Raw genomic sequence first — 13,805 nt, 5'->3', positions numbered from 1 at the left:
AGGCCGGGTGAAGTTAGTCAATCACAAGAGGACGAGTTCTGGATGAGTCACTGCTACAAGGGTAAACACAAAGACAAAGAAGCCATTTATTATCAGGTCGTGCCATCATTTCATCGGATCTCCCAAGGACGTGACTGTGTGCCTAGCTGGCTCGTGCTTATGATCCACTCTTCACTCCCTATTTGTCCATCTTATAAGCTGCCTCTTCAGAAAAGGTGTCGCCTCTCTGAGGTAGCGGGGAGAGGGAGGAGACCAAACAATTCCTGCCATTCAGCGTTTTCCCATGATCAGACTAAATTACTAGACACTCCTAAAATGGTATTCAAGGAATTTCGATGGAAATTCATAACTAGAGGAACTGGGGCCTATGTCTGTCTCTGCGAAGCGGATTTTATTTCTATTGGTGTATAAGTCATGGAGGGGCAGCCTGCTCTTGGGAAAAACACTTAACATTACTGGAAAAGACTTTTAAAAACTCCCAAAGGAGAGGATCTGCCCTGTATTAGTTTGCTAAGTATGCATTTTGAGTGGGTGACTCAGGTCTCATGCTGTCGGCTGCCTTGTGACCCAGGCTTCATGCAATAGGCTAACTGAATTTTGAATTTTGCCTTTTTGAAGTATCACCTCACACTTGTACAATAGCATTCTTAGGCCACATCAAATAGGGCCAATTTAGAAACCCTCTAAAGGAGCCAAACATTACCATATACATTCCTTACAGATGAAAGGAACTGAAATATTCCTTTGGGCTGAGCGCTAAAAGGCCCTAGTGTGAGAAGAAGCAGGTAACTGCTAGACCAAGGTTGTGAATTGGTAAATCATTAGATTTTGGTTCAAATATTTTTCTTTTTGCCCCAATAACGGGCAACTTAAGATTACCATCTACGCAGCATAGCACCGATGAAACATACAACTCTCCTCTAGTTCTTTAATGCTTCTTCCCCTCCCCACTATCATGACCCCATTCTATCTTACAAATCTGGCTAGACCAGAGCATGTTACATGGGTACAGATAAGAGCTGGAAACACAGGGAATCCAGGACAGTTAAACCCCTTAGGACCAACAATGAGAGCAGCAATACCAGGAGGGCAAGGAGAAGGTAGGGGAAGAAAAAGGGAACCAATCACAATGATCTACTTATAATCCACTCCCAGGGAGACAGACAACAGAAATGTCAGTGAAGGGAGATACTGGTCAGTATAAGACATGAAATAATAATAATTTATAAATTATCAAGAAATTAATGAGGGAGAGAGAATGGGGGAGTGAGGGGGTTAAGCCTTGGGCTGTGAGCTGCATGATCAGCAGTTCAAAACCACTAGAAGCTCCACAAGAGAAAGACTGGGCTTTCTACTCCCATACACAGTTACAGTCTCGGGTCACTGTGAACAGCATTGACTCAATGACAGTGAATTTAGTTTGGAAAGCAAAGACAGCTTGGACATCCTACTCCACATTGTTCAGCTACATCTGAGCATCTCTTGATTTCAACAGCACAAGAGATAATTAATGTCCATCAGGCAATCCAGGCTGGTCTGTATTGGTAAGGACCTTGAATCCATTAGGAAAGCGGTTTGGCTTCTCTGAACAGCTGAGAAATCGTTAGAAATTCGATGTGACCCAGTGCAACTCCATGGGACAAAGGACACATGACTCACTTCTCTGGAAGCTTCTTTGCTAGCAGCTACAAGTGGTGCTCAGTGTACTTCAAAGGATGTCTCAGGAAGGCATTTCGCCTCAACCTCAGAATCAGCGGGATGGGAGAGGGATTCAGAGAGGACTGCAAAAGGGAATCACGAGAAGGCGGTCTAACAGAGCGGGCAGGGGGAGGGAAGCCGCCGCCGCCATAGCCCCAGTGAGACAGGACAGGTGGGTCGGGTATAGAATTCTGGCATTATGATTCTGGCATCGGTTTAGCTTGTTCAGAAACAGTATCTTATCAAGGGGCTGGTCTACTTCCCTGGTATTGTTGTCGAAGCTTCAAAATGCCAAGTAGAAAATGCATTTCTACTTGGGCTCATTTAATTCAGAGGCCTTTTGTTTCCAATTGTCCATGCAGAAAGGGGAGTTTACTTAGGTCCGAGCTGCCATGGATCGGCCCTGGTCCTCCAGGGTGACCGTGGTAAGTACATGCCAACAGCGACCACGTGAAACAGCAGTGCGACCGGAGTGCTTCCACAGGTAAGCACACGGGAAACCCAGCTTGCTCTTTAGATGTGGCCTCCCCCAACCTAAAATGTGTTCCCTGTCTGTACAAAAGTCAGTGTGTCCACTTGATTAGACATGGAGCAAGGAAAAGCCCGGCTGTATTGATAACTATTGGCCAGTAGATGTCAGTCCACTCAAGTGTAAAAGGACTTTGCCTTGCTAGCAGCAAATGGGCTGAAAAGGAAGCCCAAAAGAAAGAGAAGAGCCTTCTAATACATTTTTATCTCAGAGAGCCGTCAACATTCAACAATGCAGAGATTTTGTATTTACATGTGATTTTGCAACCTCTGAGAACCTAGGAGACAACTGAGCTTGAAGGCTCAGTCAGTCCCAGTAACTGAGTCTAGTCTCTGATGCCGATGCCAGTGAGCTGCCTAGAATCCTACAGTATTTCAGTCAGTGTTGGAAATTGAAACAGAGGCACTTATTGACATCTAAATACAGTTTCAATCAGGGAGACCTTAGCCAAAGTACAATCAACCAACAATTACAAAATGCTGGAACAATAGACACATATGGAACGGATTAGAAAAAAGAGCCGAAGTAGATCATTTTAATCCGAGGTTACAGTTTAGGTCAGCATTAGGAAATTAGTAGCTCAGTACAAGTTCTGGGTGGATCTCAACAAAGCCTCTCAAGCACTTACACATCTTAGTGAAAGTGGTGAGTAGAAGCGGATCAGTTTGAAGTCTATCTGTCTACGTTTCAGATTGGTTACAGTGCGTGTAGGAAGAAGTGGGATGTGGAGGGTTTCCATGGAAACCACTTGTTCAAAAGAAATCTTTCTTGTAGGTAGTTGCTGGTAGATTTTGTAAGAATCGGCAGCAAGCCTTTTCTCTGAGACATTTTAAACATTTTGATCACACAGAAGTATTTTTTGAAGCTGCCTGTCAAAATGGGTTTTGATACTCCCTCATTTATTGACATTCCCACAGCTTAAATGCAGGGAAACCACATCTTTATTTCCTTTGTTCTACTTAGTTACAGGCCAGGAAGGGTAAATCAGGGCTCTACACTCTCAAAAGAAAGACAAGACCCTAAACCAACCATTTTATTTAGTCAAGTGCCTCAGTTTACTTGTTCTTAGTCTCATTAAATGAAAGTAGATGCTTATTGATGGACATCTACTCTGACACATTGTATTTTAATTTTTCAGTTGGCAAAAAATTATTGAATATATTATGGACTCCCAGAAGGATACACAAATCAGTCTTAGAAGACATACAACCAATGCTCCTTAGATGAAGTGGGAGCGTGAGACTGCAGCTCACTTGGACACTGGCAGTTTCATCAGGAAACACCGTTTGGTCGAACAAGACCGTATGTTCAGTAAAGCAGGGAGTCAGTGAAGAAGACAGAAGCCCTCAATGGTCTAGATCGACACACCACCATGGACTGAAACCCACACAAGAAGAGGTGGCAGGACTGAGTCACAGTTTGTGGTGATCTATAAGGTTGCTATGTGTAAGAGGCATCCCTGGATGGTGCAAACATTTAAGCACTCACCTACTAATGGAAAGGTTGTTAATTCAAACCCACCCAGAGAGGCAGGCCTGGCAATTGGCTTCTGATAGGTCACAACCTTGAAAACCCTATGAGGGCAGTTTAATTGTGTACAAGTGGGGTCCCCACGAGCTGCTATTCACAGCAATGTGTCCACCAGCTTGCAACCACCACCACTTTGCACACACGGGGCCATCTAGAGATGGGGGCAACTCATCAGTAACTTTTTCTTCCTTCCTTCCTTCCTCCCTTCCTTGCTTCCTTCCTTTTTGGTATCACGCACATGAGAGGGGCCTCCCAGAGGGTGGCGAGAGCAAACTGAGGAATCAAAAGGGAAGGAGACAGAAGGGAAGGAGTGCTTGCATGGGCCAAGGATCACAGTCTCACCTGAACCAGTTATGATAGTGTGCCTTCAAGTAGATTCCAAGTCATAGTGAGTGGGTTGCACAGAGTAGACATGTCCCAAAGGGTGTCCAAGGCGGAAATGTTAATGGGAGCATGTGGCCGGAGCTTTGCCCATGGCTGGTGGGCTATCACTGCCCATGGCTGGTGGGCTATCACTGCCCATGGCTGGTGGGCTATCACTGCTGGCCTTTGCGTCAGCAGACGAGTGCTTAGCCACTGTGCTGCCAGGGTGCTCACCTACCTGAAGTGCTAATATGAACTAAGGCTTGCGATCGACTAGACTCTACAACCAAGATCCAAAATGAAAGCGAGGCATTTACCTGACGAACATGGGCTGCTAGCTATAACTCTCTGCTTCTGTGCGTAGAGCCATTGCTGGGGCTATAATAAAATGGAAAAGAAAATGGAAGTACCTTTAGAAGTGGGCTTGTGCAGGGCATTCATACCGTGTAGGCATCCACGTGAAAATAAGGACAATCTGGTCTTGAATAGACAATTGTTTATTCTAGCCAACGTAAAGCTGCATGATAATGATATACATTATCAACATTTCCACATTCCTGTGGTCACTATGCATATGATCAAGGTTTTCCAGAGTTATTTCTTGTAAGAAATGATGCTGCTGAAGTGGAGTTGATGAACTGATGCTTCCTCTGTGGGGCTGTGCAAACAAGCGAGTCTGTTCTCCATCTCTGTGGGGGAAAGAGCTATGATATATTTAAAGGCGTGTCTCCTTGCCATTCTTTTGCTCCAGTTTTTCAATCTCCAGAGACAATTTGTATAATTCCAGGGCCACCTTTGAGTCCTGGGGATTTGGGAGACACTGTGAGATGTCTTGGCCTGTCCGGAGGATCTCATGATCTCCAGGGACTTTCTGAAAGACAAAATCAAAAGGGTGATTCGAGAAAGCCTCCCATTTTTGTGAAGGGCTGTACTTCATTCAGGAAGCCTCACAGTGGGATCAAGGTGAGAAATGGCCACCCAATTGGTGCCATGGTAAGGTTGCACTGTGGAAGAGGTGGGTGAGCAGGAACCTCCGGAAAAATACTTAGATCTTCTTGAAAACACAATCATCTCTGTTCTTAAGTAACAATCAGTATCTGAAGCAGAAAAGGAGTAAAGCTGCAAGACAGCCCCCCAAAACAAACAACTCCCTGAAAAGCTGGCTTGTGCGCTCTGCTGACCAACCATCAGAGAAAGCCTGCTGACCTTCTCTGCTGCGGAGAAAAAGAACAGCATGTTCTGGGGGAAACAGGAAGGGTTAGGGTGAGGGAGGAGTTGAGGGCACTGATTGCTACCACTCAGCGACTATCTGAAAGACTGGTGATTCAAGCATCCGCAGACACACGTCACAAGAGAGTCCTGGTGATCTATCACTGAAAAATCAGCCATTGAAAACGCTAAGGAGGCACACCTCTCCCTGCCTTACAGTCAACTGGACAGCAACTGGGAAAGAACCAGGACATTTAACCCATGAGACCCCCCATGTCCACAGACTTGGGCTAACCTGCTACAAAATAGGAGCAATCAACCAGTAGATTCACCACAATGAAGCCCAACAGTTAAGTCAGACCTATAGAAGCAGGAAACATTGTCTCGTGGGTCAATTTCTCCAGTTTGTCTTCAGAAATCATATAACACAAAATGCACCGAATGAGCATTAGTCACCTTCTCACACTTGGGTACATTTGGGCTCCAAGATTTGTAGTCTGAGCAAGAGATACGTGGGGAGCCAACCATCCTATAGCCAGGATCACACTGGATGAGGACAGTCTCCGGGCTGACATACTGAGCCTTCTCCACAAACAGCTTTCCATTGGGTATTTCTGGCTTTAGGCACATAGCTGTAATGAAACCGCATAGTCTTAGCATATTATAGAAAGCATATCTCTACATTAGTAAGTAATCAAAGGGACAAGAATTGTATCCTACTATTTCTTCCCACGCTACTGCTGTCACTCCTCCTGTCACCATCAAGGCCCCCGGCCAACACTATCTGGTGATGATTCACTGACACTTGCTATACTAGTAGTTCAGCCTATGTGCTAGGCACACTACATGCATCACTTCATGTGAACTTTCAGCAGCCTGTGAGGGAGCTCGATGGTCATCCCCCGTTACAGAGATCAGGACACTGAAGCAGAGAGAAGCTAAATAGATTGTCCCAAAGCACACAGCGGTGAAACGGCAGAGCCAGGGAATCATCTCAGGGGCCTTTCCTTCCCATTTGCACTCCGTGACCCCTCCCATGGCCTCAGGGTTCTCCTGTGTCGGGCAGGAAGGTTATGAGCAAAATGGTGCAGATAGTCTGCTTAGAAACTGTTGGCTTTTTCTGATGTAATGCAGTTTGACCAATAGGAAGGTCAAACCCATAGGTCAACTCTCTCAAGAAAGCTATGGCCTGCATAAGACCCAAGGGTGCTATGACTTGCTATTTGGAATTAAGTCACAATTGGCCCCACTTAGGCGTCAAGGACCTTGCCCTGGAAACACTGCCCCTGCCTGGGGAGAAGCAGGCCTTTGCACTCTGAGTTGCTTCTGAGATCCGTGACAGTTGGTCCACCTCCTTAACCCATCTTCTTCCCTCGTAGCTTGAATTACCTTTGCACTGAGGAGCTGGAGAGGACCATCCTGAAAATAGGCAGGAGATTTTAGCTGCTCCAACCAGGATGTATCCTTCCTCACACTCATATTCCACTTCGGTAGTGAAGGACAGAAATTGACTAACATCTTTATGATGTCCATGTTTAATTCTGGGAGGCAAACTGCAACCTAAGGTGGTGAGAGGGAGAGTAAGGGAGACTTTATTCTCATTCATTGGGAAAAATAGCACTATAATAAGGAAGCCTGGTGGTGCCGTGGGTTCGATTTGGGCTGCTAACCACTAGATCAGGAGCTTGAAACCACCTGCATCTCCATGGTAGAAAGATGACCTTTCTGCTCCCATGAAGGTTTACAGCCTCCACAAGCCACAGGGGAGTTTTACTTTATCCTATAGGGGCCTCGGGAGTAGGAATTGAGTCAAAGGCAGTGAATGAGAGCACAGGAAAATGAAAGAAGAAGAAGACCTATTACAGGACTTCAATCCTTCCTAATCACCTCCAGTCCTCATTACCTGTCAGATTGCTGGCCTGTGGTGGCTTGCTTGTTGCTGTGATGATGGAAGCTATACCACAGGTATTTCAAATACCGGCAAATATTTGTGAATATGTTTCTACAGAGCTTTCAGAAGAAGAGCAGATAGGGAAGAAAGAACAGGTGGCCCACTTCGGATGGAGTAGCCACTGAAAACCATATGAATGTTGTCAGCTATAATTCTGGAAAATGAGCTCTTAGATTTGGAAGGTACTCAAAATATGACTATGGAAGAGCTGCCTCCTCATAGCAAAGTCAACCTTTATGATTTATGAAGATCATTATCTAGAGCAAAGCTGTCAAGATCTTAATGATCTGATTGAGCACGACTCAAAATGAGAAGTAGCAGCTGCAAACCTCCATTAATAACACGGACATTGACTATATGAAGTATGTGTCATAAAATGCTCAAAGCTGTCAAAAATGAAATGCAACACTTACAGACCAATATTCTAGGCACTGGTGAGCTGAAAAGGACTGGTTTTAGACACCTGAGTCAGACAATTACATGATTTACTATACCAGGAATGATTGGGGGGGGGGGGAAGAACTGGCATCCAATTCATCATTAAAAGGAACATTTTAAGATCTATCTCCAAGTACAATGCTGTCTGTCATAGAATGATATCTATATCCCTACAAAGAAATTCAGTTACTACTACTATTATTCAAATTTATGCACCAACCACTAAAGCTAGTGCTAGTGATGAAGAAATGGAAGAATTCAGTTTGAAATTGATTGAGTATCCAGTCAAGATGCACTGAGAATTACTGGTGAATGAAATGCAAAGTTGAAGAACATTAGTGAAAGCAAGGAAGCTGAGGATTGCATAAGATTTTGCAAGACTGGCGATTTCTTTGTTATAAATACCATTTTTCAACAATGTAAGTGGCGACCATACATGTGAATATCATGAGACTGACTACACAAGAATTAATTCTACCAAATCTGTGGGAAGAGATGATGGAGAAGTTCAATATCATCCACCAAAACAATGCAAGGGACCAGCTGTGGAACAGACCATCAATTGCTTATATGCAGATTCAGGTTGAAGCTCAAGAAAATTAAAACAAGTCCACAAGAGCCAAACTGTAACCTTAAGTATATCTCACCTGAATTAAACAAGCATCTTAGTAAAATATTTGACACCTTGGATATTAATGATGGGAACTGACAAGTTGTGGGACGGCATCAAGACCATCACGCCCAAAGGACACCCAAGGTCACTAAAAGGACAGGCTCAAAGAAAAGACCTAAATGGACGTCAGAAGAGATTCTGAAACTTGCTTTTGATTGTAGAATAGCTGAGGCAAATGGAAGAAACAATGATGCAAAAGAGAGGAACGCAATCTCTGAAAGGGAATCCTGAGAAGACAAAATCTTATCATGAAATGTGCAAAGGTCTGGAGTTAGAAAGCCAAAGAGGAAGAGCACACTCAGCATATTTCAAGCTGAAAAAAATGAAAGACAAACTTCAAGCCTCAAGTTGTAATATTGAAGGAGCTCTGGGCAAACTATTAAATGATCCTAGAAGCATCAGAAGTAGATGGAATACACAGAATCAGTATATCAAAAATAATTGGTCAGCCACCAACCATTTCAAGAGGTAGCATATGATGAAGGAATCCAAATGGGGCTAAAGCATTGGGGGAAACACCCAAGGCTCTAGGAATTGAGGAAATACTAATCAAAATGTTTCAATGAGCTGATTAAACCCTGGAAGCACTCGCTTGTCTGTGCTAAGAGATTTGGAAGACAGCTATTGGCCAACTGACAAGAGCTCCACATTGCAAAAGACCCCGTAGCAACGGAAAGTGACGCAACAGAATGCAGAAATTATCAAACAATATCATTGACTCACATGCAAGTAAAATTTTGTGAACAAAAAGAAAACAAAAATGACTGCAGTAAGTACTACACCTACAGAAATCCAGGCCAGATTCAGAAGAAGACATGCGACAAGGGATCGAAGCTGAGAGCAGGAACTATCAGAAAGATGTTTACTTGTGTTTTATTGAACATGCAGACATTTGACTGTGTGGAACATAACAAGCTATGGATGTACATTGGGAAAAATGGAAATTCCGGAACACTTGTGCTCATGTGAACTCTGTACCTGGGCCAAGAAGCAGTAGCTCAAATAGAACAAGAGAATACTGCCTGGTTAAAAATCAGGGAAGGTGCGTGTCCAAGATGGACCCTTTTATCATACTTACTCAATCTGTACGCTGAGAAAATAATCTGAGAAACTGGATTAGATGAGTAAGAACTCCACCTCAGGATTCAGGTCATACTTATTCACAACCTGCAACGTGCAGCTGACACAATTTTGCTTGCTGAAAGCCAGGAGGGCTGGAAGCACGTACTGATGAAGGCCAAACACAAGCGGCCTCCGCTATGGACTACAACATAATGTAGAGAAAACAAAACATTCTCCAAGAGGCTTCATCGTGATTAAACAGAAAAGCTTAAAGTTGTCAAGGATTTCAATTTACTTGGTTCTGCAGTGATGCTCATGGAAGCAGAAGTCAAAACATGAAAGGAGGTATTGCACTGGGCAAATCTCATGCAAAATACGCCTTTGAAGTTTGGAAGAGCCAAGATGTCATGCTGAGGACTAAGGTGTACCCACCCAAGCCATGGCATTTTCAACCGTCTCACGTGTGTGGGAAAGCGGGACAACGAATCAGCAAGCACAAAGAGGAATGCTTTTAAAAGGAGTGTTTTATCTTTGAGAGATACACATTTAAATATTCAGGACTGAGATCATCTCTAAGCATTCCATAAAAATGATTTGGAAGGAGGGAAACGAGTGTGGTGAGAAGAGAGGATTGTGTAGGACTGGTAACTGCCAGAGCTGGGGTGGATGCATGGAGATGTCAACGTGATTTAAATTATCCAAAATGGAGAGGAGAGAAAGCATAACATCTCATATAAATAAATACATAAATATTGATCTAAAGCACAGCATAGTGCTCCATTTCCTCAAAGTTGTACACCTACCTAGGCAATGCCATCAAATCTTCCAGATAGGCTAAGCATCTGCTCAGCTGATTCATTTATAAAAATTACTTGCCAAACTGTAAAACTTAAACTTTTACCAAGAGCGTTGATACACATACCTCCTGCTACTTTACACGCTAGTTAATTTTTCAGCCCTTGTGCTAGCAATTACAATTTCATTTTTGCTCGGCAGAGATGGTAAAAGCATAACAACCAGTAAGTCAACAAAAGTAGAGTTGGGGGTCATAGGGAGAAAAGGAGAAATTTAAGTATACCAGTGTATTCATTTATATATAGGAAAAGGAAGTTACTTGCAATTCACTGTGACCTATTTACGTGAGAAGAGCCCAAGAATGCATACAAACCTACAGATCTTTTTCTCTAGTACAGTAACAGGGTGGTTCTAAAACTATGAACACTTTTAGAAAATCTTTTAGAACTCAACTTATCTATTAGCAATATCATTTGTCATTCCTTCTACCAAATGGGCATAAATCACTAGGATTTGACCAGATTTTGTAAACACTTTAAAAATTCTTCCAAGGTGGAAGAAACGCATTTGCAATTGACTACGTTCTCACCATTCCAATGTCCACATCTTGCCCATCTTTCCAGGAGCCCTGGACACTCCACTGGCAACTCCACCACTCACCGTGCAGCCCGAGTGGGCACCGGAGCAAGGTCAGGACTGCGAGAAGAGCTGGGGCACTGCTCACGGGCACAGGCCTCATGGCACGCGCTGGCCTTGTGGAACAGCGGTTCCAAGCGCTCCACTTCCTCCTGCAGGAAAGAGTTCAGGAAGCCGTGCACCTGTCAAGCTGGAGTTCTGCCCACGGCTCCTCAGCAGCAACTGAAACCTGGGGGAAGCTGGGTCAGACTGAGTGAGGAAGAGGAAGGTCCGTGAGGAAGAGGGGGAGGGGGGTTAGGTCTTCCAGAATCAACAGAGCCAAAGGGCATTGAAACCCTAGCTCTTCTGTCAAGATAGAATCAGCCAGAAGCCGTGTGGAACTCCGTGGGTATTAGAAATAGAAGCCTAATGTCTTCTTTTCACTGTAGGAGTGAGACTTTTAAGACACTGCTATTTAGAAATGCAAATAATTCGTTTCTGTGTATTGGGAGGACAGGAAGGATGGGGGTTGGGTGAGTGCCTGCCAAGAAGCTGAGCATTCCTCCAGAAGAACCTGGAAATGCGGGGGTGAGAGAAAGCCCTTACTGAGAAGCACTCAAAGTCAAAACTTTGAGTTGGGGCTGCCATAGGCTGATGGAATGGCAAATACATCCAGAAGCAGATGAGAAAGGTCAGTTCCCTTCCTGAAATGATGAAGCCTTTGGGGAGAGAAGTGTGAAACGACTCAAGAATTCACGCCTGGCAAAAATCGTTGTTCTCCTGTGCTGCCGAGTTCCTTCCAAATCACAGAGGCTTTCTGGGGCAGAGAAGGGTTTCGGCCCCCTAGGCTTTCCAGGAGCCCTGCCTTTGGAGGACTACACTTTCTGTTAGCCGCTGGAAAGTTCCCCACTAGGGCTGCTGCTGCCGCCCTTTGCTGTTTAATTTTAACTCTGCTTCGGGTGGAAGTTCACAACGCACATGTGTTTTCCAGTGGATGGTTGCGACATGAAGCGCCCCACGCCTTGGCTGGCTGCCTCTCCTGAGGTGTTAACACTCTCCCCATACCTAACCCTTGGCTCCCCATTTTTGTTTTGTTTTGAGGTTTCTACCCCTTTCTGTCCTACTGTCATAATGAGTTATGCGTTGTGCTGCTAACCACCGGGTCAGCAGTTCAAACCCACCAGCCACTCCAAAGGAGAACGAGACATTTTTGCTCCCCTAAAGATTAGTCTCCATAATCTATAATAAGAAGGCTTCGGCGGGGGGGGGGGGGGGGGATAAAGGACAGCTGATATCAAAGAGTTCAAGAAGAAAGAAAATGCTTCAAAACTGATGGTGGCAGAAATTGTTCCATTATTCTTGATCAAATTGAATCATGGATTGTTACAATGTCTGTAAGAGCTCCCAATAAAATGATTCAAATAAATAATAAATGATGGCCAAAAAATTACTGTCTCAAAAAGGCACAGGGGCGATTGTAACCTGTCCTATCCATAGTTCACGTGGGTCAATTCTTCAGTTTGCCATATTTGATGTCCAACTTTCACATGCTTACAAAGTGATTGAAAATCGCATGGCTTCTGGTCTTGAACTCCTGCGTATGATAGTTCATGTGGTCCATCGGTCCTTTAGCCAAATTGCTCCCTTGATTCTCTACTTTTCTTTACCCTCTTTGGCTCTGCGTGGGAGAAGACTAATAGTTGCATCTTAGATGGAAATGCTACTTACAAAAATAGGCTACCTTTGTGAGCTATGTTGTGCCGATTGATGTAGATGTCCCCTGAGAATAGAGTCCTTTGCCTTCAAGCGTAGGAACTTCACATTTTGCTAGGTGTCTGGTCATATTTCAGTGTTTCCGTGACTGTGCCCTGTGTTCTGTTGTCTGTTACTACATGCAGCCCCCACCAGTTTGTATACAGAACTCTCCACCCCCACAGCCACATATGCAAGTGAGCACGCTGCCTCCCACTCTCCCCCACTCCTTTAGCATACCTTTGCAAAGTCTTATTTGTTAAGACTATTGTTGCAGAATTTTCTGCTGTAAAAAGTACATAGTCACCCTTTATTCTGGATTCCTTCTTCCAAATAGTGTATTGCCTTTCTTTTCATGGTTATTAACGTATGTCATCTGTCTAGTTGGTCCTTTTTCCTACCTTCTTTCACCATCCCTGGCAATCATCAACATTTTGGTTTTTTTTTTCCCATACGTAAACTTTCTTGGGTGGTTGTTTTTAAGTACATAATAGTGATCTCATATAATATTTGTCCTTTTGTGGTTTATTTCACTCAGCATAGGTCCTCCAAATTCACCCGTGTCGTGAGATGGTTCATGAAAGCACCATTATTCTTCATGTGGCATGCTATCCATTCTGTCGACCCATTCATCTGGTGAGGGACACCTAGGTTGTTTCCACCCGTAGGTTATGGAGAAGAATCCCTCAATAAACATGAATGTGTGTATATCTCTGGGTGTCGTGGCTTTTGTTTCTTGAGGGTGTCTACCTTGGAGTGGGATTGCCTTTTCTTGCTCTGGGATTTCAATTATACATACAGCTTTCCTCTTGATAATACCTCAGATAGTTCTTGGGATTTCTTCCATTTTCTTCATTTCCCACCCAAATTTTCCCTCAAATTGATATCAAAGGATTTGTCCTTTATTCCTCTGATTCTGTTCCATATTTTTCTCTTCTATTCCTATGTCCATCTATCAAGTTTTGTATTTCTGAGAGGTTATTGTTATTCTTTTGAATTTCTAGTTATTATTTTTGTATGGTTTCTATTTTCTTAGTTAGTTCTTGTGTTGTTTTTAAAGTTCTTCTGCTTTCCTTATTATGTCGTTTCACTACCATTTCTTCTTCCAAAGGATTTCCTAGTTCTCCATGTTGATAGCTTACTGGCCCATTTTGTTTGATATAGTCTATTGTCTCCAAAGTATGCAGATG

The 13,805-nt window shown here is 43.7% G+C and overlaps 1 protein-coding gene across 1 annotated transcript; it reads right to left on the bottom strand.

The window, feature by feature from the left end:
- Positions 1-4,835: 4,835 nt before the first annotated feature.
- Positions 4,836-10,987, bottom strand: LOC142439774 (C4b-binding protein alpha chain-like). Its single transcript, XM_075542378.1, has 4 exons — positions 10,909-10,987; positions 6,719-6,889; positions 5,786-5,961; positions 4,836-4,991 (listed from the first exon to the last, which is right to left on the bottom strand). Exons 1-4 carry the CDS (start codon positions 10,985-10,987, stop codon positions 4,836-4,838), a joined length of 582 nt encoding a protein of 193 aa, XP_075398493.1.
- Positions 10,988-13,805: the final 2,818 nt, after the last annotated feature.

This window comes from Tenrec ecaudatus, chromosome 1 (assembly GCF_050624435.1).
Source record: "Tenrec ecaudatus isolate mTenEca1 chromosome 1, mTenEca1.hap1, whole genome shotgun sequence".
Lineage (NCBI taxonomy): Eukaryota > Metazoa > Chordata > Mammalia > Afrosoricida > Tenrecidae > Tenrec > Tenrec ecaudatus.
This window is presented reverse-complemented; position numbering and strand designations above follow the sequence as displayed.

Bases quoted from the DNA above. Each gene is read 5' to 3' on its own strand.
- LOC142439774 (XM_075542378.1), bottom strand. From the start codon at position 10,987: ATGAGGCCTGTGCCCGTGAGCAGTGCCCCAGCTCTTCTCGCAGTCCTG. The intron at 5,962-6,718 runs GTAATTCAAGCT...GTTTCATTACAG, and splicing joins TCCAGCTCCTCAGTGCAAAG to CTATGTGCCTAAAGCCAGAA. The intron at 4,992-5,785 runs GTGACTAATGCT...TTTGTCTTTCAG, and splicing joins ATGTACCCAAGTGTGAGAAG to AAAGTCCCTGGAGATCATGA.